Source organism: Echiichthys vipera, assembly GCF_963691815.1.
Source record: "Echiichthys vipera genome assembly, chromosome: 7".
In the NCBI taxonomy this organism is placed as follows: Eukaryota; Metazoa; Chordata; class Actinopteri; order Perciformes; family Trachinidae; genus Echiichthys; species Echiichthys vipera.
Genome location: NC_139832.1, coordinates 29,254,035 through 29,278,278, shown reverse-complemented (window position 1 = coordinate 29,278,278; position 24,244 = coordinate 29,254,035). Strand labels below are relative to the sequence as shown.

The 24,244-nt window shown below is 40.0% G+C and overlaps 1 protein-coding gene across 1 annotated transcript in view; it reads left to right on the top strand.

The window, feature by feature from the left end:
- The window catches only part of hydin (HYDIN axonemal central pair apparatus protein), a gene marked incomplete at both ends in the record, with an annotated part of 121,953 nt that overhangs the window by 9,767 nt on the left and 87,942 nt on the right, over positions 1-24,244 (top strand). The window contains 11 exons of the mRNA XM_083916955.1: positions 9,273-9,474; positions 9,933-10,119; positions 11,005-11,104; positions 14,051-14,169; positions 14,552-14,775; positions 15,563-15,630; positions 16,775-17,022; positions 17,953-18,053; positions 19,437-19,572; positions 20,494-20,658; positions 22,532-22,684. Coding sequence (XP_083773081.1) covers positions 9,273-9,474; positions 9,933-10,119; positions 11,005-11,104; positions 14,051-14,169; positions 14,552-14,775; positions 15,563-15,630; positions 16,775-17,022; positions 17,953-18,053; positions 19,437-19,572; positions 20,494-20,658; positions 22,532-22,684 — 1,703 coding nt within the window. The remainder of the gene's footprint in view (positions 1-9,272; positions 9,475-9,932; positions 10,120-11,004; positions 11,105-14,050; positions 14,170-14,551; positions 14,776-15,562; positions 15,631-16,774; positions 17,023-17,952; positions 18,054-19,436; positions 19,573-20,493; positions 20,659-22,531; positions 22,685-24,244) is intronic.

Below are 24,244 nucleotides of genomic sequence, written 5' to 3'. Positions count from 1 at the left end.
ATACATATAAGAAAATATTGGCTAAGAATACTGGCAGAGTTAATTGTACACCAATGGACGTATTTATGAATGAAGACGTTGATTCGAGGTAATAAATGACTTAAAACGCTACACAGCGTTTAGTTGGACTCAAATAGTCCACCACCTCTTACACCTACAGTAGGCTTTCTTTCCTCCCTCTCAGATTCCTATCCATTGTTGGGATCAACATTCATCTCACCTGTGCCTTCCATGCTCTTGAAAAACAATATTATAATCATCTGGTTAAATCATATCTTTAAAAAATATGACCAATTTTGAGTAGTTGTGTTGTAGTTGTGTGCAGCTTCTGTCACCTGTGTGTACCATTTTGGAACACAAGGGCATCACAGTGCAAAATGTGTTGTAATAAGTGAGAATGTGTTGAAAGTTTTGTCAAAGGAGTATATTATTTGATGAATGGGTTTAGGGCACTGAACATTTGGTTTAAAGGATGGTGGTTTTCGCAACTTTGAAAAACTGTAGTTTATATAAGTTTGTTTAGTTTGATCTGTAGTAGGGACTCACCTCAGTTTGGTGCAATAAACGAATGAATCATTCTTCCCCTGTTTTTTTTATTCATTAAGCATTTTATTTAATGTGACACCATTACTTGATGAATGCTTTTTAAAAAAGTATTTCTTCAGACTTAATTTATTCAGGTTTGTCCTTTTGAGATCAAACATCTATTCTACGAGGTAGACCCGGCCAAGAATCGCAGCAACACTATTTTCTGAGTTTCAACAATTAACATAAAGGTTCTATAATATAGAGCTGCAGGGATGATGTATTTTTGTAGGCCGACCTGGAAGTTAGCATCCCCCTGGTTCCCGCAACAAAAAGCCAATGGTTTTTTTTCAATTGGATTTTCTCCAGAATTAAAAAGCTAACATTAGGTTATAAACCATCTACATCGACACCCACTAGCTTCAAACTGATTTGGTTTGTGAGCTGTAAAAGATTGATTATCTTGTTAGAAGGTTTTTTTTTTAGTTATTCCTTGGCTCTGCCCACATTTTACTTCTACTGTAGTTTTACACTTAGTGATGGTTACACATTTGACATTACATTAGGTGTAGCCTGCAAAATTAGCCAGACTGCTCCAGACATGTTTAATCAAAGCAGCCATTCTCCTGACCCAAGCAGGCCACATCAAAGTCTCCTCTAAAGCTAATTTCAACTACACAGCTCCCTAAAATGTAAGAATCCCATGGTTTTCAACAAATACAGCATAACAGCTGTGTACCTGGCAGAAGGCCACCCGTGTTAACTATGCATCACCTTGGTGGATATTCCACGGTGCACTACCCCCATTTTTACCGTGAAGTACTGTGTATGTTCAATTGTGTGTGTGTGTGTGTGTGTGTGTGTGTGTGTGTGTGTGTGTGTGTGAGAGGGAAAAGTCCGTAGCATGCTGACACGGCAATCATTCTGTTATCAGTCGTAGTTCTGAAACACTACCACGACAAAGTCACCTTGTGAAAAAACGGCCTGTTTATGATTGGATAATAGTGGATAAGAGCTTAACTGCTCTGACTTTAGATTTATATTCATCAATTTTGAGTTTTATCATTTAATTTTTGTGATGCCATTCCCCAGAGGAGAGAGAGTACTGATAAAATATTTATGTACAGCTTTTTAATGATGATTGTTTTGAGTTTAAAAAAAAAAGACTTCAGGATCTATAAAATAGATCTGAAAGTTTTTTTTTTTTTTTTTTTCTGTGTGCTGTAAAAGTATATCTTTTTTTCCTGTGTGTATGACCTTAAAGGAGCAGGGGTGCTGACTTGCTATATATATGTAAACAGGCAGGTCTGCTGAAGGAGTGGCAACATTAACGGCGCTCAGTGCAGCATTAAGCTTTTATAATGGAAGGGCCAGCCTAGGTCCAGAACACCACTTACAGTCCATGGAGAGACTATCATTTTTAATTTAACACCTTTCCCTGTCTCCCTCACGCTCATGTATGTTTCAGGTCAGCATGCTGCAAAAAGGCTTTATTCTGCTGAGGGGAGTTAGAGACTTCAGCATTAGCTGGCTGATGTAGCCTGCGTATATTAGTGTGTTGCGTGTCGATTTGCATGTACACCAGTCATGCTTAACGTGGGTACACACTGCGTCTTTATTTGCCTTTGTCAGTTAAAAGCCAGTGCAGCTTTGAAAAATCATAGTTTGCTCAGCTTGCTTGTTTTCCACCATGGTGTGTTAGACAATCCTTGCTCTGTCTTAAAAGTGAGCAGAGAGTCTGTGCTGCTCTAGTAAGCCCCTCCCTCCATGATTTAAATGAAAAGATGGACAGCTCTTAGGGAGCACTGAGGCATCTGCTTTGACAGGGCTATAGCACCAAGGGGACTTGAGCACAGCAGCCTTTTAGGAAAGCAGCACACTTACACACAAACAAAAAACAGCTGCACGTAAACAGACATGCAGAGGTACAAGCATGCGCACACACTCGTACACACACATACTGCGGAGTTGCTGTTTGTGCCATAATCAAAGGTAGCTGAGGGGGTTGAGAAGTCGCTGTGTACATAGAGAAATTATGGGAAGAGAAAGCGGGGGCGGGGGGTGGGGGGGGGGGGGGGGTAGAGGGGGGGGGGTACAGCGATGATGAAAGCTTAGCAATAAGCTGCAGCTCTCCCTGCCTGTCAACTGCTGTCATAGCATCCGGATGCTTGGAGATAATTGCTTTTCTCTCTCTGTTATCTTAAATTCTTCTTCTCTCTCTCTCTCCCTCATTTCCTTCTATCACTCATCTTCTTGTCTCTATGGTGTCTCTCTCTTCTTCTCCATCCGATGATATCTCACAGCTTCTGATCGTCTTTCTTGCAGAGTGAAAGCAAAGACCTGTGGAACTGTGCCATGCTTTTTGTATTCCCTCTTGCTGCCTCTAGGTACATGGTGGAAATCTCAGCCATAATTGGACCATTGGAAGCAAACAGGCACTACTTGAATTCTAATATGTGTTTTTACTGTAGGGCACGTATGGTCATTGTATATATTAACCAGCCTACATTCTTCACTGGTTTGTTTTTTCCCTTAACCAAGAGGGGTCAATTTGTTGCTGATTCATCTGAAAGCTAAGTAAGTGACACAGAGAGTTTTACTACGTCTGAGGCTTTCATGTTACTCAGACAGGAGGTATTGCAGGTCCCAATGATTCAATTCTGCTCACTTGTGTTCAAGCCCAGGCAGAGATGGATTAAAAGCTCTCCTAGGCAGGCTGCTTTGAGCAGGACTTGAAACCTATGGGGTGGCTTAGCTTGTGAAATTTCAACACATTTGCTTGTTATTGTGGAAGATAAATCCAGTGCTTTGGTTGATTGGTGTCTTACTCTTCTACACTTCCCTTGGCTTTTATTTAATGGTGTTCTTATGAAGTTTATTATTATTAATTTGATTGCTTGTCTGGTGTTATTGGCCAGGCTTCATGAGAAAAAAAGATCCTTGATCTCAGCCGAATGGTCCTCATGAAGTAAAGGTCAGTTCACCAGAGAATGGAACTCTCTGAACAGAGAAGTTTTTGTTTCTGTCACTGTGAGGCCTGTGTTTACTCTGCAGCCATATCTGTGTGGAAAGAGGACAAGTTAATAAGGCATTTTCAGAAAATTCTTTCTACTCTACATTTATGTTACGTTCATTTGTGTCAGTCTAGTTTATGATGAATAAACAATTTTTTCATATGCGCTTGTCAGCCTGGTAAAGTAACTAGTAACTGAAGTAATCAGATAAATGTAGTGGAGTAAAAAGTAGAATATTTCCACTGATTTGTAGTGGAGCAGAAGTATAAAGTAGCATGTAAATAAAATTCCACATTAATTGAATAGCCCTGATGTAGCCTTTATTCAGTCAGTTCAGTGATTGCTGTTTGTGTGTATTTTAGTAAAAGAAAACCTCTTTTCTTCATTTTTTCTAAGATTTGATAATGTAAAAGTGTTTATATTCTTACCTAGAAGGCAAACAATTGTTTACCTTTTTGCCAAATAAATATATAAACGCGTAAATGCAGCAATGTCTCTCCTACTGTTTCAAAATCTCACTTCACTTTCATTTAAGATTGTTCCAGTAATCCCTAAACAAGCTGCCTCATTATTTCAGTTTTTGCATGATTGCATGACATGTCCTTAAGAATATCTGATTAAAATGTTTTAGGCTACAGATCTGATACATGGTATTTTTAGAATCTAAAAGAAATAGAAAAAACAACCGAACCGAACCGAACCGAAAAGCTGTGACCCGAAAACCGTGATATGAACCGAACAGTGGATTTCACGAACTCTTCCACCCCTACTGTGTTCACAGATCTCGTGAGAGTTTGTTGCTGAGACGGAAACAGGGCGCCGTTTCACGAAGCAGGTTCAACAAACTCTGAGTCTAACCCTGAACTCTGAGTTGATCTACTCTGAGATAGGAAACTCTGAGTTTTCGGTTCCAGAACAGCAGATTTGAGTTAGTTTGATCAACTTGGAGTAGTTTGACCTGGAGTTAAGCGTGTGCACCACAAGTATAAAAAGACAGCATCAATGGAGCCCTGATTCGACGAGTCACCATGGCAACGGGGAAGAGGCGTGCTACGCTACCACTGGAATTGGAAATATTAATGCGCTCATACAGTGAGTTTGAGCAGGTTTTTCACCGTAAGTGTAACACCGTTGCAGCTAAAGAGAGGGAGACGGCGTGGGAGAACATTGCTGCTCGGGTCAATGCGTAAGTTTGAATATAGTCCTGTTGCAATCACAATAATATCACAGGGGGAACTGCTTGAGTGGTAGTCTATTAGTTTATTTCATTTAGGTGCAGTCCCACGGGGGAGAAGCGCACTTGGCAGCAGCTTAAGATGAAACATAAACACATTGTTCAAACAGGTAAAACATCGGCACAATCTCATGGTGACGCCTCATTTTGAGCATGTTTTACATTATGAAGTAAATATTACCGTAAGTGGCTGTTTTATATGTTGTATAAAAAACTCCCATTTGCAAAAAACGCAGCGCAACACACAATATCTGCTGGGATGTGAGAGCATGACTTTGGTTGTTAATGTTGGAAATGTAAGGACGGATGAGGTTGTGTATGTAAATGATGGACTGTGACATGAAACGGTGTTGTGCGTATTCAGCACCCCTGCCGTGAAATGCACCCCCTCGTATTATAGGTGATATTCTGGATCAGAAGGCTGTTGTTTCCACCTATAGGAGTAGTTTATATACAGGTAACCACATTAAAAGCACACACTTTTGAACCTATGAATTGCAAGAAAAGCTGGGATTATATTTAGGAAACGCTGAGACAAATACATTCAACTTGCTCAAAAAGAAAGAACACATTACTAGAGAAACAGGAGTGTTAGACAATGTTGAAATTTTTTTATGGACCCGGGAGGAAACGGGAGTCTTTTTTTTATTTATTTCCTGTTTCTGTTTACTACACCGAGTCAATTGCAGGCAGCCAGCATTTATGATATATGATTTAAACTGATATTCAACACAGTACCATGCACACCTCACGGCCTGAATCCTCCCGCTTCTCCAAATTAGCATCTAGTGTATGTGCCATCGATAGTAGGCTAACGTTATATTACAACGTTATAACGTTGCGGCTATTTAATTAACATAACAGAGCTAACGTTAACACGTTGTGTTCCTAAACCATCTGTTTGTACAGTTGATCGAAGAGCAAACCATCTGGTCACTTATGAAAACACCACCCCACGAATGACCGCAGTTCAGGTCGAGATGACGGAGTTAGGTGAAGTGAGGTGAAGTGAGGGCCAGCGGCTAGCTGTCACTCAAGAGGGTGCACCCCTAGTTATTCATAAACTTTAAACTCCAATAAAATAAAAACATGCCTGGTACAAAAATGTGAAAATGGCAAATGGCCTCTTTAACATGGGGGTCAATGATAAATTGCTCTATTGTGCAAACTACACTCAGAGAACTGCAGTTTTTGGCACTTCTTATTGGATCAACCAGGAAGTTGCTGTGGTGGGCTCTTGAAGACACATGACACAGATACAGGAAACGACTCTGAGTTGAGCCGTCTCACTTCTTCCATCATTCTTGCTTTGTTGAGTAAGATGCAAGTGTCATTTGTTGTCACCTTGGGGACCAATGGGTTGCGAGGGATTTTTTGGGCTCATTGGGTGCGTGTCAGGGGATTTATGACACTAATCAGTATCACAACTATCCTTGCTATTTTTCCTCTGTGTGCATGTTTTTCATGTGTACGCATGAGGTTCATATTTTGCTCAAATAAACAATAAAACCCTATTGTTCCACATGGCTTTTAATTACTCAAATAGAAATACAGTTCTGCAAGAGGTCGTAAAACACTAAATGTTTGCTTGTAAAGAGTTTCTAAATGTATTTACGATTCATGTCATTTGCTCTAAACAAAATTAACAGTAACTTAAAAAAATGTGTAACACTCATGGATTGCAGACAACATATCAGAAGCATATGCATACTTTGTTTATACACGCCACACATTGATGTTCATACATTAGAAGGAGAAACTGTTGTTGGTTCCCCTGCTGCAGACCTGAACCTGCTGGCACTGCAGCTTTGCAACTGGATGATATGTGCTGGGCTCCATTTTGGGTTCTTTGCGTCAATGACACCATGTCCTTGTTTATTTTAAGTTTGTTGGACTTGCATCAGTGGAAGTGCACTGGTGCAATTTCAGACCTCGAAAATTTTTGCACTGTCAAACCAGAGTCAAGTTTCTAATCGTCGGCCAAGAGCAGGATTTCACTCACCATACTGCTGCGCAACCATCAATCCCCCCCAGTCAGTCGGAAAAAAACTGTGCCCTTGTAACTTGTAAATTCCATTCAATTGTGTTAAATAATGAATGGTAACTCTCCATGGTTGTTTTGGCTAGAGACAAACTTTGAAAAGCACAACAATTAAATGTCTGCACATGAGAAGATCCTCCACGTCACTTTGATCTCAGTTTTCAGTTCTAGTAATATCATTGACCAAGATATCTGTGTTTTCATTTACGCATGGGAAATGTAATATCAAATAAATTATGAACTACAGAAACATGGAGGGGAGAGCCCTGTAGTGTTCAGAGTTTTCAGAATTCAGCAATCCCCTTATATTGTATCCAAAAAGTGCCGTTATTTAAAAATGGTAACCTTTGCAGGTATACAAATATGAATCATTTCAGGATAAGCAGTGTGCTTCTACATGCTAAAGCTCCAGTCCTTATAATTTGAATGTAAACAAACACTCACAAAATTTACATCACCCCTTGTTCTTGGTGGCTTTATACAAAGCTTTGTTTTGCATCTTATTTTTGTTGTTGCTTGTTGTTTTTCTCTCAATGTGGGAAGTGTGCACACTGTGATGATGGCACCTTGTTACCACTACAGAGGCTCATTAGATGTCCTGTAAATCACTAAGGACTGTGTCTCATGTGGTTTTAATATCTCACTTCAGAGAATTGCACTCTGAGAAACTGTATTGTGGGAAATCATATTCACCTTAAGTCATGTTTGTCTCAGCCTGATGCATTTCAAATTTTTGCAACTTTGGCAAAAGGCTTTGGCAGCATACTAAAGTAAGTTGTTTTGGATGCCAGTTTTCCAGGATATTTTGAGAGCCATTTTAATCTGTCTGTGAGGCTCACTTTGATCCAGATCCAGTCTTTCAAAGCTAGACTTTGCAGTGTACCCTTGACTCCACTGTGAGTTTCTCCTCTATCCACTGCCCGCATTAGGCCAGATACTCCCAGAGGAGCAGCAGTGACTGCTGTGGGTAGAATTGTTTTGTGCTGGGCAACTGTCTCTCCCCCATGCTGGTACACCTTTTGTAGAGTGTTTTAGTTAATGCGTTGAATAATCCCAACTCTACTGTACAGCAGGGTATAGATGTTCCATTTGAGTTTTGTATTGCCTTTGTATTGATCAGGATCCCTCACAGAAAATGTGTTAGACCCCGTGGAAAATGTCTTTTTTGATGGGGGCCCTGTGCAGAACAGAGGTTCTGTGATGACAGAATCATGGGCACTGATTGAGTATTAAACATCAATGACACAGATTCCGTAGGGCACTACATTAAGTCAGTAATCAAAGCTGGCTGGAGATTTAAATAGCATGACTACGTCTTATTTGCCCTCTGTAACTGTAGTTTAAAAAAACATTGCAAAAATATATTTTAAAAAAACTCAGTACATATATATAAATTAATCATATGTCTCACAGATTTTAACTATAGCCCCTTCACACAGCATGTTCAATGCTATTGCTCCTTTATTACATGCTGTCTATGTGAAGCTACAAAGATAGAATGGGGGTTATTGCACCTTTAATTGTGCTACTATAATGCATAAAGTCGGCAGTTTGTGGGTCAGTCATGTTTAGGTGGTTTATTAACGTTGCAGATTGGCTCACGCACACACAACAATACTATGTGAAATCACACACTGGAGTGGCATTATGCCACCTTTACTTGTTTCAGTGTGCATAAACAAAACCTGCATAACAGTGACCTTCGTTCATTTTCTATTGTGAAATCTCTGTGTGAAAGGGGCTTTTACATTTTGTGCCATGGTTTTGTGTTCATTTTCATGGGATTGCAAATCATTCACTATATGGCATCAGTTTACTCCTGAACATGTTTTAGCTTTAAGATGTAAATTGTTTGTTCAAAATTATTTACTGAACTGTATTGTTTAGAAAAAAATGTGAAAATACTTAACTTTTCTTTTATTCATGGATTCACATGCAGCTTTTAATATTAAAGTGTATTCACATGTGCATAACAACAAGGTGATGTTCACAGAAAGCACAAAACAGAAGCATGTTCAGATGCCCCTTTTAGACTTAGACATCTCCTTATTGATCCTTTGGGATGACTCCCACAAGGAAATTGGAGCTTGCAGTTTCTGCCTGGTTTCCGGGATTACTACCTTTTGTGATTCAGATCTAGAAATGACTACATATAGAAATGTAGAAATAAATGCAGGCTTATCAGGGTACAGTTTTGTGGCTTAAGGGTATAAGAAAGATAGATCAGAATAGATCAGGATTAGAAAGACGTCTCACCATTGTTGACTGATTTTTGAATGGTTGAAATATACGAGGAAAACAGCATCTCCTCACTCACAACACATCCTATCCACTTTAGGCAACAATTGATAGCTCCTCATCATCATTTGTCTAAACCCCCTGTCATTGGTTGTGCATGTTTGTGTGGATGTTGTGCACTTCTACATGTGTCTGCTGTGTTTTCATGTCTTCTGCCCAGGTGAAGATGTGTACATCAGCTTATATGGGGTTTGTGAAGAACTGGACATCGGTCTTGAGCCTGACTCTGTTCTATTGAGCAATACTTACATCTCCATGGCCAACGTACACAAAGTGTCCCTCAAATACAAAAGTGAGATCTCTCTTAAGTACTATTGGACGACATGGCCCAGCCTGCAAGAGGAGGCCCTGAGCTTTTTGAGGTATGTATGCACACAAATGACCTACTGTAACGTAGACAACTCAGGGATGTGTTTCTGATAGGTTGTTTAAGAAGTGTGGACTATATAAGCCCCCCCCCCCCTCTCTCCCACTTTGTACATGTAAAATGTTAAATTACCTGCTGTGTTTTTTCCCTTTACCACAGTGTGTTGCGATAAATAGCTCAAGCATCCATCACTCTCTTTCTTCCTGCAACTCTTTGTTCGTCAAATCCATTTAAAATGCTTTATTAGAATGATTGTAACAAAGATAATATTAGCAAAATATCAAGTAATAATGAGGTTAAAAAGAAAAAGAGAGAGGTACAATTCAAATCAAGACAATCAAGAAAGTAGCAGGAAATAATAAAAAAATAAATGAGAAATATTTTCTCTCTGACTCTCCTCGTTTCTTTTTGTTTTTCATCTTTCACTGTCCCTCGGTTCCTCGATTTCTCTAGGGAGAGCCCAGTGCTCCAACAGAAGGAGGAGGACGAGAGGCAACGGTTGCTTGTTCTGTGCGAGTCCGACCCCACAGCGATCTATCGCCTCCCACTGCTGACCAGAGTCCTGCAGGAGCGCAGAAGTCAGGCTGTGAAGGACCACTTCCTGGCACTCTCACACGGCTGCATAACTATGGCACCAGTGGTGTGTTTATGGGCTGTCTGTGTTTTACTGTCTCTTAATATCGCTCTTGCCTAGTATCTCTTGTCAGCCTACGGTCCACACCCTACCCATGGATTTGCAGCCTAATTTCTCTCCTTGTCAAGACTGTTCTGCAGAGATAATAACTTCTAATGATGTGCCTTAATAATATAATACAGTTATTAATCCCAAGGGAGTTAACAATCTTCTATGCAGCCTTCTCTGAGCTGGCAGGGATTCTGTCGCTTGTCCAAGGGCACTTGAGCAGGTTAGATGTATAAAATAGGATCAAACTATGCCACATACTGTTGCTGCCTTGTGGCTGTAAGGACAGAAATGAGAATCTGTTGTGAAAAATATCAGATTTGTGATTAGATGTGTCGCAGAAAGTTACGTTTCAGCTCTGCTGTTTGAATGAAAATCCTATCTGACTCCTCAGTAACATGAGGGTCACAGACTGGGCCCTTTCTGCCCAGGGACCTTCAGGTAGCCTGACCTGTTCTGACACCTCCACCCCCCTTTTCTGCCAGTGTCTCCTGTGCTCAACTCAGCCAGGTTCCCTTGGTAGAGGGAGACAGAAGACAGATGAAAAACAGAAGGAGTGGGCAGGGGAGAGAGTGTCTGTAGGCCAGTTACAACACAAACTTTGAAGGAACATCTGAGAGACATGACCAGCAGTGCACGCTAAAATCAAAGCGGTTGAAATCCCATCCAAAAAGAACTTCTTCTTTTTTTTCACATTATCACTGTATGTACTGTAATTTAACTGTGAATGGTCCTAAAACCTTCATATTTTTCGTTAGAGAATATGCATTCAAAGTGTGTGCATGTCTGTTTTATATCCATTAGGTGATCAGTTGTCTTTCTTCTTGTCTTTAAATGGCTCAGGAAGGTGAAATATGGCCCAGAGTCCCAGCACAGTTCAACATTGTCTTCAAGCCGGAGGAGGCCAAACTGTACCAACAAACCATATATTGTGATGTCACAGGTCAGTTGATTATAGAAATACAACACTCATTTAGGTCTCACATAGCAAAGCACAGTAATGCATGCAAGTGACATTGAGCTGTTTGCTGTGGTGATTTCACTAGAACATAGCAAAGTGCAGATTGTTGTTTGTTGTAATGGTGACAATACACGTCAGTCCTGGCTGTAAAGTTTCTTTCTTTTTCATGTTCTTCAACACCTTGGGATTGATTGTTTGAAGAACTTGAAGCAGACTGCACACTCCTGCTGTAAATCAATAGCTTTGGCTTTTTCATAAAAGTTTTTCCCACCCTCAGTGGGTTGGTGCAGACAAGTCTGGGTAGTAAATCATACCTGTCTGATTGGTTATTGTCAGATAACAACTGCTCTTCTCAGCTTTGTCTCTTTTTATGTTCCCTTTTCCTTCAGTGTATGATATCCACACTCAAACATGGTTGAAGCAACACAAATTTACCCCTAAATCTGCTTAAATGCTTTAACCACTGGATGACTTATTGCTACTTGATCTCATTTTCATATTAGACAAGGCAGTCATGAGGGTCCAATAGATTTGTCTCATCCCTGTGGTAGTAAAAGGTTGTTGGGAAATTTGCATGTGGCTGCCACGTGTGTCTTTGATTTACATTAATTTCCATGTGTTCTGAGGCAGATGATGACCTGGCCAGCTTGGGTCAATGACAGCCGGACTGGAGACTACCATACCCTGAAGAAGCTTCAGAAGCTTATTCAGCAAAACTACAGGATAGAACTCTTATGCCCTTGATATATTAGGTTCACAGAGGGGAAAAATAGAAAAATTCTGCAGCAAAGTGAATGTTTAGCAAGTATTTAGACATTAAGTATTTAGAGTAACTTCACTTTAAATTGAAAACATGAAAGCACTTTTTCCAATGCACCTGCAAACAGTCAGTGTTTGATATGTTCAATTATGGAAATTGAATTGGATAGAAAAGGCACTGATGCATACCAATGAGGCATGAAGACAGGGCGGGACAAGCCAGCCAGCAGCCAACCAGCGGATGGCTGGCTAGTTAGCCAGTTAGTTAAAGCTGTGAAGAGCTCTAGCACACTGAACAACAAGCTCTGACACACACAGCTCCAGTGCACACATGCACATCATCGCCAGCAACGCATTGCCTCAAACTCCACTAAAATCCATTGAATATCTTTCTCCATTCTTAGAGATAGATAGATAGATAGATAGATAGATAGATAGATAGATAGATAGATAGACAGATAGATAGATAGATAGATAGATAGATAGATAGATAGATAGATAGATAGATAGATTGATTTGATTGATTTAATTTTATTATTGTCATGCATTAACAATAAACCCAGCCCACAAGGGCTTACAAGACACCATTATTAACACAAAAAAGTAAACAAAAGTGGATTCTCGACAATACTAACACTAACAAAATAAACCATCCTGATGTTTCTTCTAGGCTTTTGCAACAAAAGAGGCTAACTTATAAACCTTGAAAGTAAACAACCATTCCATCCTGTCATCATCAGTGATAAACAAACTTCCAGGGTTTTGCTCTCAGCTTTTAATAAAAAATAATGATAATTTCATGGTCCCCAAATATTTTTCAACTCAACTAGCTTTCAGGTGTGCAGCAGGATCCTGGTAATGATGGGCTGGCGTTTTTAGGTTATCCGAACAAATAAGCAGCAACCCCAACAACACAACCTGTTAGTTTTCTTGTCATCCACAAGTAGCATTGATAAAATAAATGGCTTTCGACACTTTCCCCCTTTTCCGTTTATTCCGTTGTCTTAATCTTCAAAAGCTCGCCTTGAAAAGTCAACGCTATCAAGCTAACCACAGCATTGAGTCTTCTCCTGTAGAATCTGTACTCATTTCCCACTTTGCACACACTGACCCCTCTACATTTCAGAGGCCTTGTGGAAGGCCTAGAGCGATGTTTTGTTGTCCCACCCACTACAATGACAAAATATGATTGGCAAATTTACCCGTCACTTACTAAATGAACACAAGCTCAGAACTTTCCTTGTCATTAAGTCCTAACTAATGAGGGAGTGTGAGTAGACCCCTAGAAGTCCTGAAGGGTTCCCTTCTGCCACCATGGCCCCACCACACACCGGTCACAGAAAACAAGCCAAACAAAGTTGTCACTCATTTGGCAATACCAATGTGCTGTCTTACATGGTGACAGGAGGTTGTGGTTGGAGCACTGTTGTTGTTAAAGTTGCTAAATGTGACTCATTTAGCAGCTGGCTCTCCTAACGTCTCTGCTCGTTTGGTCGTTACTGCAAAACCTCACTTTTGCAAACTTGCAGCAAATCGGTTTATATGGAAGGTACGTTTGTTTGTTGCTTGGCAATAGTGCACACAAAAATGGCCATCTTGACCATTCTGCTACGTTGATTTGAATGGAATTATTTCTATCCAATGTAATTTTGTATGTGCAAAAAAATTACTGTTTGAGAAACATTTTCCTTTTTTTTTTCAAGATACATTTTTGGGCAGTTTTCAAGTCTTTATTATATAGGACAGACAGGAAATGGGGAGAGAGAGAGGGGGGAGACATGCAGTCACTGCCTCACGGACCTTCAGCCTCTTTACATGGGAACATTAAATTGTTTCAAAATTAGAGAACAAATTATTAATCAAAATGAGCGAACAAATTACTTGATTTTTTCTGAAATGTTGTTATGTTATTTGTAATTGTTCAAAACTTGCTAGAATATCTTCTGTGGCTATACCACTGCTGTCCTAGCATGTTATATAACCAATGCACTTTAACAAAACCTCTAATAACAATATTTCAGAAAAAAATCAAGTATTAATAATTATATATATATTTGTGTTGTTAAATCTGCTATATCCTTGTCTCTGTTCTGTTGACCTCAAAGTACGTTTTTGGTTTCTCTGTCTTTAACTCATTGTGAATCTTTCCCTGTCTGTATCTGCACTTAGGCCGTGAATCTCGGTTGCCTCTCACGATAAAGGCTGTGGGCATGGGACCTCATCTCCAGCTTGAGTATGACCTCATGGACATGAAAAACATATTCATCGGTGACAAAGTCTGTTACGAAGTAAGAACATTTTTAAGCCACAGTGAACACTGTGCATTTTTTTAAATGATCAGTTAGGAGGACATGCTCTTAATATGCTGAACTTGATGTATACCGTTTATTAGTAAAACTGGCTCTGAACAGCTTGTGTGTGACATACCCATTTAATTTAGATTGGCTTTTAAACTCAAGCTAAAATAAATTACAATAATCGTATGATAGAAATTATAAATCAGAAAAAGCAACTTGCAATACAACAATCACAGCTTAAAGCTGAACTCGAGTGGATAATGTCACAATACATAAATGCAGCACATGCATATTGCTTGATTATTGAAGGTGGGGCTCATGAAAGGAAAACATAACTTGAGGATTAAATCAGTGGATCCTTGTTTTTGACCAGGTGAAGGTGCACAACAGAGGACTGAGTGATGCCAGTTTCAGGCTGTCAAGCCCTAACACCACTTTCGGCCGCTGTTTCTCCTTCAGTCCTGAGGAAGGTGTTGTTCCCTCTGGGGCCTGTCAGACTGTGCAAGTCACCTTCCACAGTCGCATCATGGGACCTTTCTCAGAGGACTTGCTGATAACTGTCACTGGACAGCCTCAGCCACTTATCGTAACTTTCAGGTAAAGTTAGTCAGTATAGTAACTCAGGAACATTCTGATTTACAGTTTTTTTTACGATCGCTTTAACAGTTTTTTCAATGGACTAAACAATTTTCCTAAACTCCCAATGCACAAACACACATACAACACTCAGAAAATTTCATGCTCAAAATCAGACATTGCAAATTTAACTCCAACACTTATTTTCAAAATAGCCCACGATAATACAATAACACAATACACTATGTCTACCAGAACACTGCAAACATGTCTCAAAACAAATTATTCTTCCAAAACACTAACACATGTTCTTGTTTTTGGTTTTGGTTGCAGATGTTGTTAATGTCTCCCAAATTTCAGATCACATTCCTGCTGGAATGTGTCCAGTTGTGTAGATTTTGGTTCTAAAGCTTTTATTGGTGATTTTTCTCGGAAGAAAGTGCTGCTATACTCCATAACAGTAAATCTCAGGGAGACTGTACTGTACAGAGACAGTGAGAAGGGAGCGGAGATGTGGAGACCTGAAAAAGCTAATGAATCAGAGCAGACTGGGCTTTTCGGCAGGGGGGCTTAAAGAGACAGGCGCTTCAACAGAGTGTCTCAGACAGAGGGTGAATACAGGTGCAGCAGCCATGAGCAGTATAAGAAAAATAAGTGTTTTTTGAACATTAAAGCATGTAGTTGTAGTAGTTCTAGAAGAAACACAAAATACAGGTATGAATCTGAAAATAAGTTTAATAGCTCCCCTTTTTAAAAGCAGTGGTAGCAAGGTTTGTCATGCCACATGTTTTTCTCTTCATTTTTTCAGGGGTTGTGTCATTGGTCCCACATTCCACTTTAATGTTTCAGAATTCGATTTTGGAGATGTAGGCTTTGGTGAGTTACAGTATTCTTGGTCTTTTGTTGTTTTTAAGTTTCTCCATAAGATAAGATACATTCAAAAAAGTGTATGGAAATAAATATGTCATCAGGTTTTGAAATGATTGTGATTAACCATTGAATTTCTAGCCTGTATGCATTGAAATGATGTATCTGATTTTTTTGCCTCTGAATTTTACTCTTCCTTACATTTCTTTTCCAATATTCACAAATTCAGAATCAAAAACTCAACGTTAGAAAAAAACAAAAACAAATTAACATGTAAAATATAATTCATAAAATTCAACTAATATATTTTCAACTTGCTCAAATTCAATAGGACAAATTCAGCTGCAAGATTCAATGTATAAAATTCAGTGTGAACATGTGAGAACCAAAGAAAAATATATTGATTCTAAATCGGGAGTGTGCGGCAAGGAGAGCTGTGACAAGAGTTTTCTAATTCCACCAAATACGATGGATATATAAATATACCAATCTATGATCCACCATGCTTTTGTGCTACACTGGTAAGTTTCTGATTCAAAGCATAGACTGTTTAATAAACGAATAAAGCATACCCTTCGGGGTCCGTTCACTCAACTTGATCCAATCGTACTTGCCTACAGGAGGACATCTTATCAGACTTTGACTCCGCCTTTTTTCCTCTTACCAAAAAAGGGCATAGATGTGACGTTGGGGGGAGGGACATACGTCCATCTGGCTGACGTTTGCCTCCAAGGAGAAGTGAGGGCAAGAGCAAGAGCTGTGAAAAAGGCCTGTTTAACATGGGGGGTCAATGAGAAACTGCTTTATTATGCAAACTACATGCAGAACTGCAGTTTTTTTTGGAGTCACTGTGTTGGGGGCTTGATTCAAAGTGAAGTTTAAAATCAGAGTCAGTCAAAGTCAGTCAGCCCGAAACTCTGCATTCAGCAGCGGAGTGCCAGCTTCCAGGAAATGGCCGGTGAGCTCCAGCGTCTGCTGCCTCAGGGGCTATCGACTCATGAAATGAGCTGAGCTCTCCATGCTAGAAATTCAATGGCTTTTTAATTTCAAAATCTGATGACACAGATTTACTTCCATAAAAATGTACTCCACTCCACAACCTTGTATTTATGTTTCCCTTTGTTCCATCTTTGTTATCTATCCCAATGTGCAGGTTTCCCTCTTACATTGATTTGTACCCTCTTCAACACCTCTGTCTCCTTGGTGCCTATGACCTTTGCCCTGCGTGTCCTGGGAGACGGCTTGGGTTCGCCAAGTGTTACTTGTGTAGAACAGGCATCCCAGTTATCCAGGAACAACTGGGAAGGTAGTGCTGCTCAAGACCTTTATGCACTGCCTGTGGAGTTCACTGTCACACCTGCTAAAGGCTGTGTGCAGGCCTTGTCAAATGTCACCATTAAGGTACAGTAACTAACAAATGAAGGGATTGAATTAGCAGCCATTGATGCTGGTATTGTTTTCACCTCGTATTATTTTGACCTTTTCAGTGCATGTGTAATTATGTATGTGTGTGTGTAAAACTAAGCACTTACCACATAGTTAGTGAACCCAGAGTTTATTAAAAGGGTGTTTTGAAAGACTTACCTACTGGCCCCGGTACCAGCTGCTCTCATAGTAAAGTCCGTTCAAGTGGATTACCAAAGTCAATCCAAAAGGAAGGAGCCCATTGGTGCTTTGTTTTATATGTTGGGACTCTTCTCATGCTACTGCAGAGGTTTGGTGTTATTTTGAGCAGTATTAGTGGTTAAAAAAGCTGCTTTAATGCGTTCTCCGTACTTTAATGCCTTCTCCGTACTGCCCTGAGCTAATTAGTGTTAGCCATGTCTAGCTGTTAGCGACTCTACTGGATTTCTCTGTTAGTAGTTTATTCACAAAAAAACGTCTCGATGGCTTATTTGAAAAAGACCATGGGATGATTTTGCGCCAGAATTACACTTTAATTTCAGAATTTGATCCATTCAACCTGATAAAATTCAAGGAGTTTGATGCTGCTCTCAGAAAGAAAGTTGGTTTTGCTGGTTTTTATCCACATCCAAAATCCGCAGAAATCAGGAAAAAACACACGCCTAAATATGAAATTTTCAGATTTGGTGTGGAAAGGCTCAAAGGGACCGATGGGCTTGTATTTCTAAATTGATGTACAATTTATTTAAATAAATCATTAAGAGGACTCGAGAGAAGTTATCCTGTGAAAAAAAATTATATGGCAACAAACTAAAACCTACCAACGAAAATTGCGTTCACAGGTGTTGATGTGACAAATGTTCACTGTATGTTTTAAACCTTTTGTGGGCTCATACTTTATGTGTATTTTATACTCTATATATACAGGTGACGCTGTGCTCCAACACAGTCAAGAGATACAGGCTGGCGCTGGCAGTGGATGTTGAGGGTGTCGGCGAGGAGATCATGACTCTGCCTATCAATGCCAGGTTAGACACATTTACAGATGAGAACATATTCACACTCTTTGATGTGCACACATTCGCAATCACACTCATACATCAGTTTAAGTTAGTTTTCTGGTGTCTCACAAGCTGCAGAAAAATATTTATAGTCGCCCTTCATGCAAAAACATGGTTTTCTTCTGTTTCTGACATAGACTATAGACACTTGTATCTGAGCAAAGTTTGTCACTAGAGAGGTGTTTTCACATCCCTTTAATGAAGGAGGAGATCTTCCCTGAAATCTTAGTTAAACGTATTCTCGGCAGCTTAAGTTGGTACATCATTAATCCATAAATAAGTCACTGTTGGGGAAACAAGCTCAGAGCCGTCAGTACAGAGAGAAAACACACTGACAGTTACAAGCTAACAAGCTAACAAACAGCAAAGCTAACAAGCTAACAAACAGCAGAAAATAATAAAAGATGCTAGCTACACTTACCATTCTGAAACGTCTGCTAGTCACTGATGTAAGTGCACAACAGACTCTTCATCTGAGTCTGGATCTGACAGACACCGGGTTCAGAGTGCCCAAATTATAACTTAGATCGCTAACGTTAGCTCCATGGGCAGGCAGCCAGGGCTCCGTGTCCATCCATCTGCAAGCCGTACCTGCCATTCCGCATCCTGTCTGAAGCAGTGGTGGTGGGCGGGGCGAGGCCAGATGCCGGATTTTCTCAATTAGGGAGAAAGAGTAAGGATAGATGTGCTTCCATCCCCTTCCCTGAGTATTTCGGAGTACTTCAAAACAGTCTGGAGTGCAACAAAGTTTGACTTTACATATGTAGGCTATAAACAAATTATTGGGTCAGTTGTCCTGTATATTTTCTCATCTGCCATAACACTGTTTGATCTTTTCCAATTCAGAATGATACTTCATAAAACATTAATGAATAAAACATAATCGCCATCCCTCTGTCCTAGTAAGATAGAAGATAATCTCTTTGTTTAAAATGAGAGTTAAATGTGTTACAACTGTGTCACCAGATGCCATAACACAGCAGAGGTTCGTCTTGCATTCTCTTAAAGTAAAGTGTCTTTTTTCTGGCAGTAACATGCTGTGCTTCGGCTGTCGCTGATGCTTTGACAAGCTGTGAATGTGGTGCATTGAACTCCTATACAGGTTTCGACGAATCAAAGGATTATGTGTTAAATATTCAGGGTCTAATTTGCATAATAATACATTTGAATGTCACCTGCACTATCACTCAGAATAGAGCAATGGCAATCTGACTCTCTCACTGCAATCACCGTCATTGTACATTTATAAAAGACTTCTAATTAATAGACATAATGCAATTACTGTTGTGATTCCTAAATAAGACTCAGATGTTTTCTTCTCTTCTCCTCTCTCTCTCTCTTTGTTAATAGGTGCATTGTTCCTGATATTGTGGTGGAGACTCCAGTGTTGGACTTTCACAGGTGTTTCCTTGATTACCGCTATGAACAGCAGGTCCAGCTGACCAATAACAGTGCTCTCCCTGCCACCTATGGCATGCTTGAACAGGTTAAGTAGATATATTTGTAGAGTATATATTATATGTGACAGGGTACTCATAGTGGTGAAATATGAAACAAGCTCAAAACCTGTCAAGGACAACACATGCATATTCAATACAAATGCTCATTTTCAGCTCAATACACCAGTGTTTATGTAGTAGAAGTGAGCACCATGACTTGAAAATAACACTTTTCCTTTCTAGCTGATTGCTTGTTGATGTCTGTCCAGAAATTATAAAATTGCAGCAGCTGGTTAACTTAGCTTAGCATAAAGACTAGAAACATAAGGAAACAGCTACCTAGCTCTGTCCAAAGGTCCAAAGTCTGTTTAACAGCCCCTTTAAAGATAACTAATAAATGAACCTGGTATATCTGTATATGCATTGTACAAACGTACTAAAGACACAGTAACCTTCAACATCACCATGATCTTGCTAAGTTAGAACTTTGAAACTTTGAATTGTACAACAACAAGGTTTGTTTTGTCATGGGATTATGTGCTGGACTATTTCCTGACTGGGAGCAATGACTCCCTGAAGTTGTATGCTGGGCTAACAGTCTCCTGGCTCCAGCCTCATATTTACTGTACAGACAAGAGGGTGGTATCAATCTTCTCATCCAAATCTCCACAAGAAAGTCATATTCCCCAAAATGTTGAACTATTGCTTTAATACATTCAATTAAATGCCATTATTATGAACATCACCAAGGCTTTCTAACCATTTTTGAGACGAAATAGAAATAAGATTATATTTATACTGAAAATAATGAGATCCTCAAATCTTTGTCTGTCAACTGTCCACTCATGCCATGACAAGGGGAGGGAAAATAAATTACTTCCAAGACCATCTATCTTGTTGTTGTACAATAGATGATGGGTGTGTGTGCTTACATCAAAAAAGTAATTTATGTCTATCACCTTTTTCAGGAATATGAGGAGAGTCCTTCTCTGCTTTTCAGCAGTTCTGCACCCAGAGGACTGATTCTTCCTCACACTTCAGAAGTGCTTCCTGTGTCACTGCTGGCCAAGGTCGTTGGAAGGCAGCAGCACACTCTAGGCATCGCTGTGTTTGGCAGCACCCAGCCACCCCTGGTTAGTGGAAGTCTGGGCGTGTGTGCCTCTGAGTATCAATATCTGTGCTGTGTTGAATACTCTGCATGTGGGTGTAATTGTGAGATTTCTGTCTGAATACAATCATCTGTATGGCATGTACAGTGCCTATAGAAAGTCATGATACCCTTTTGAAATAGTCACTTTTTGCATACATGAAAAAATATATTTTTCCAGCATGATTTACACATTTTGCCTTACAACATTCAAGTGAATTTTCTTTTACAAAATTTTTGAAAATTAAAAAAAAAATGAAAACTAGATTAGCAGTGTGGGAAAAGATTCCTCAGATTTCATACTTTGTGGAGGCACCTTTAGCTTTAATTACAGACATCAGTCTGTTTGGATGTGTCTCTACCAGCTTTGTGCACCTAGACTGGGAAATATTTCCCCATTCTTCCTGCAGAACTGTTGGAGTTCAGTCAGATTCTGTGGTGAGCGCTGATGGACTGCACTCTTCAAGTCCATCCACAGATGTTCTGTAGGATTCAGGTCAGAGCTCTGACTGGGCCACTCTAGGACATTCACCTTCCTGTCCTTTAGCCACTGTGTTGTTCTTATGGAGGTGTGTTTTTGGTCGTTGTCATGCTGAAGGTGAACCACCTGCCCATTTTCAAGTGTCTAACAGATCAGCTGCAGGTTTTCCTCAAGAATTTGGGTGGACTTGGCTGCATCCATTTTACCTTCAGTCCTGACCAACTGCCCAGTCCCTGCTGAAGAGAAACAAGCCCACAACATAATGCTGCCACCAACATGATTCACTGTAGGGGTGGTGTGTTCTGGGTGGTGTGCTGTTTTGTGGTTTCTGACAAACATAGAGCTTGGAGTTCAGCCCAAAAAGTTCAGTTTTGGTCTCATCTTACAATATAACCTTTTGCCACATGGCATCAGAATCTTCAATATGACATTTTTTCTTGCCACCCTGCCATACATGAAGAACTTGTGATATTGTTGTCACATGCACAGATGGACCAACCTCTGCCATTAAGACTTGTAACTCCTTCAAGGTCCCCATGGGCCTCTTGGTAGCTTCCCTGATCAATCTTTTCCTGGCTCGGTTCTCCAGTTTGGAGGGGCGGCCCGATCTAGGCCAGGTCTGGGTGGATCCATATGCCTCCACCTCTGGACAATACTCTGAATGGTCCTCAGAGGGAAAGTTAAAGCCTTTGAAATCTTTTTATATCCTTCTCCTAACTTGTGCCCTGAGGGGGGTGATTTATTTTGTACCAGGCTAGTTTTTATTTTATTGGAGGTTAAAGTTCACGAATAATTAGGGGCCTGGTCTCTTCAGTGACAGCTAACCGCTGGCACTCACTTCTCCTCGGAGGTAAACGTCCGCCAGATGGACGTATCTCCCTTCCCCCAACTCCTCATCAGGAAATGAGGCGGAGTCAAATTCTGACAAGATGATCAAGTTGAGAGAATTTTTCATACAGTCTATGGTCCTGCCTCGTCTCCTTGGTCTGAACTGACAGGTGTCAGAATGTTGCAGACCGGCACGTTGCAAGTACTTGCAAGTTTTAACTTGACTCCTCGTGAATCTTTGGTCTGAACTGGGCTTAAAGGGAATCATCACTTTTCCAACACTGCTATTTTAGTTTTCCCTTTTTTAAATTAATTTTCAGAAATTAAAAAAAAAAACTTTCACTTGAATGTTGTAAGGCAAAATGTGTAAATCACGCTGGAATTATTATTTTTTTTTATGTCGTATAATTTTAAGCTGTAAAACAAAAAAGTGACTATTTCAAAAGGGTATCATGACTTTCTATAGGCACTGTATACAGGCGTCTTTCTCTAAATAACTCAGTAAATTCTCTTCTCTCATTTGCCTCTGTTTGGTTCTGTTCTGTTCCAGGAGGTGGTCTTGTCATGTATTGGGCAGGGACCAATAGTTCACGTTGAGAGCCCGCAGCTGGACTTCGGCACTATCCCGGTTCTGATGGACATTACTAGATCTCTGCACCTGTCAAACCAGTCACCTATTCCAGCCCACTTTACTGCTTGCATGGTACAAACACATGAACACAGGCTCACCCCTGAGCGCACATACTAGTGGCATGCACCGGCTAAAAATAGATGAATGGATAAAACATTCATGACATACATTACAATTGATTCATTCATGGTAACTTTACATTTCCTCAGATCTAGTTGGATGAATTATACCCATCAAGCAATCTGCCATTCAGTGACTACAATTCTTGCGCAAACCTTAGTTGCTACCCCAGGAGAATATTATATAATTAATATTCCATTTATATATCAAAATAATGTTGCCTTTTCTGGTATTCAATTCAATTCAATTCAATTTTATTTATAGTGCCAAATCATATCAATCATCATACCAATCATCATAACCAAAGTTATCTCAGGACACTTTACAGAGCAGGTATAGACCACACTCTATGACTTATTTATGATTTACATAGACCCCAAAATTCCTTCATAGAGTACGCTGCCAACGAAAACCTTCCCTATAACAGGCCGGAACGTCAGACAGACCCAGCTCTATGGTATCATAGAAACTCTTAAGATTGAATATCAATGTTTAATTTTTTTTTTATCATGCTTACTCAGTTTAAATGAAACGTAACCATGTCCTGAGACGCCACTTCATCGTATTGTGTTTCACTCGCCTTCTGAAAGCCCTTCTCTCGCTTTGCATCGTCTTATCACTAGGAATCCACAGGGAACAAACTTAGGACTCGAGCTATGACACACACAGGTGCAACCCTGATGTAACTTCAGTTGTGTGACCCTGTCCTCTCCTCTGAGGCAGTGTTGAGGGGAGAAGTTACCCCTGCACTCTCAAGCATCAATCAATGCAGATTATCTTTGCATTACATTACATCTCAGTCAATAAGCTGGCAGAGAGCCACACAAATAGTCCTGATAGCTGAAGATTTCGGGGATATTGCGGAAGGTGTCCACACTTGTCTGTCATCTAAGTGACCATCTGTGAGAAATTAACCACGAATCCATCTCTAACCCAACCTCAGCTTTTATTGATTATTTTATACAGTGTCAAAGAGATTTAGCACAGCAAACCTTTTATCTCACATACTAACACATTTTTATTTTATTTTCTGCATGAATAGAGGGCTAGAAATAGAAACTGCATGACAGTACATATATACATGATGTAGTCAATAAATACCTTGTGCGCCCTTTTCTGCACTCTATGATATAAAGGGATTGGCTGTTCGGATGTTATTTTAGTCTGTTTTTGGAGACTAGAAACAAGAGCCACATGAGATTCACGTTACAATATATTGATTTTGTTGTGCCGTATAATGTTCGACAGGAGAATTGGCTGCCGTAGTTACTTTCGCACCAATGCAGGATTTATGCACGTTCATGAGCTCCTGATGGCTGTAAAAGCATACAAACCAATTTGGATTCCAAACCCTTCTGACTTGTGCTGCATTCAAAGGTAATCAATGCTAATCAAGCTGTGGGATGCAGCAGGTTTGATGTGATTATTGAAATTCCAGTCGTCTTGCTTCTTTTCTCTGGGGAGTCAACCCCCTGCTCTTTCTTCTCTTCCGACTCAACAGTGATCACCCTT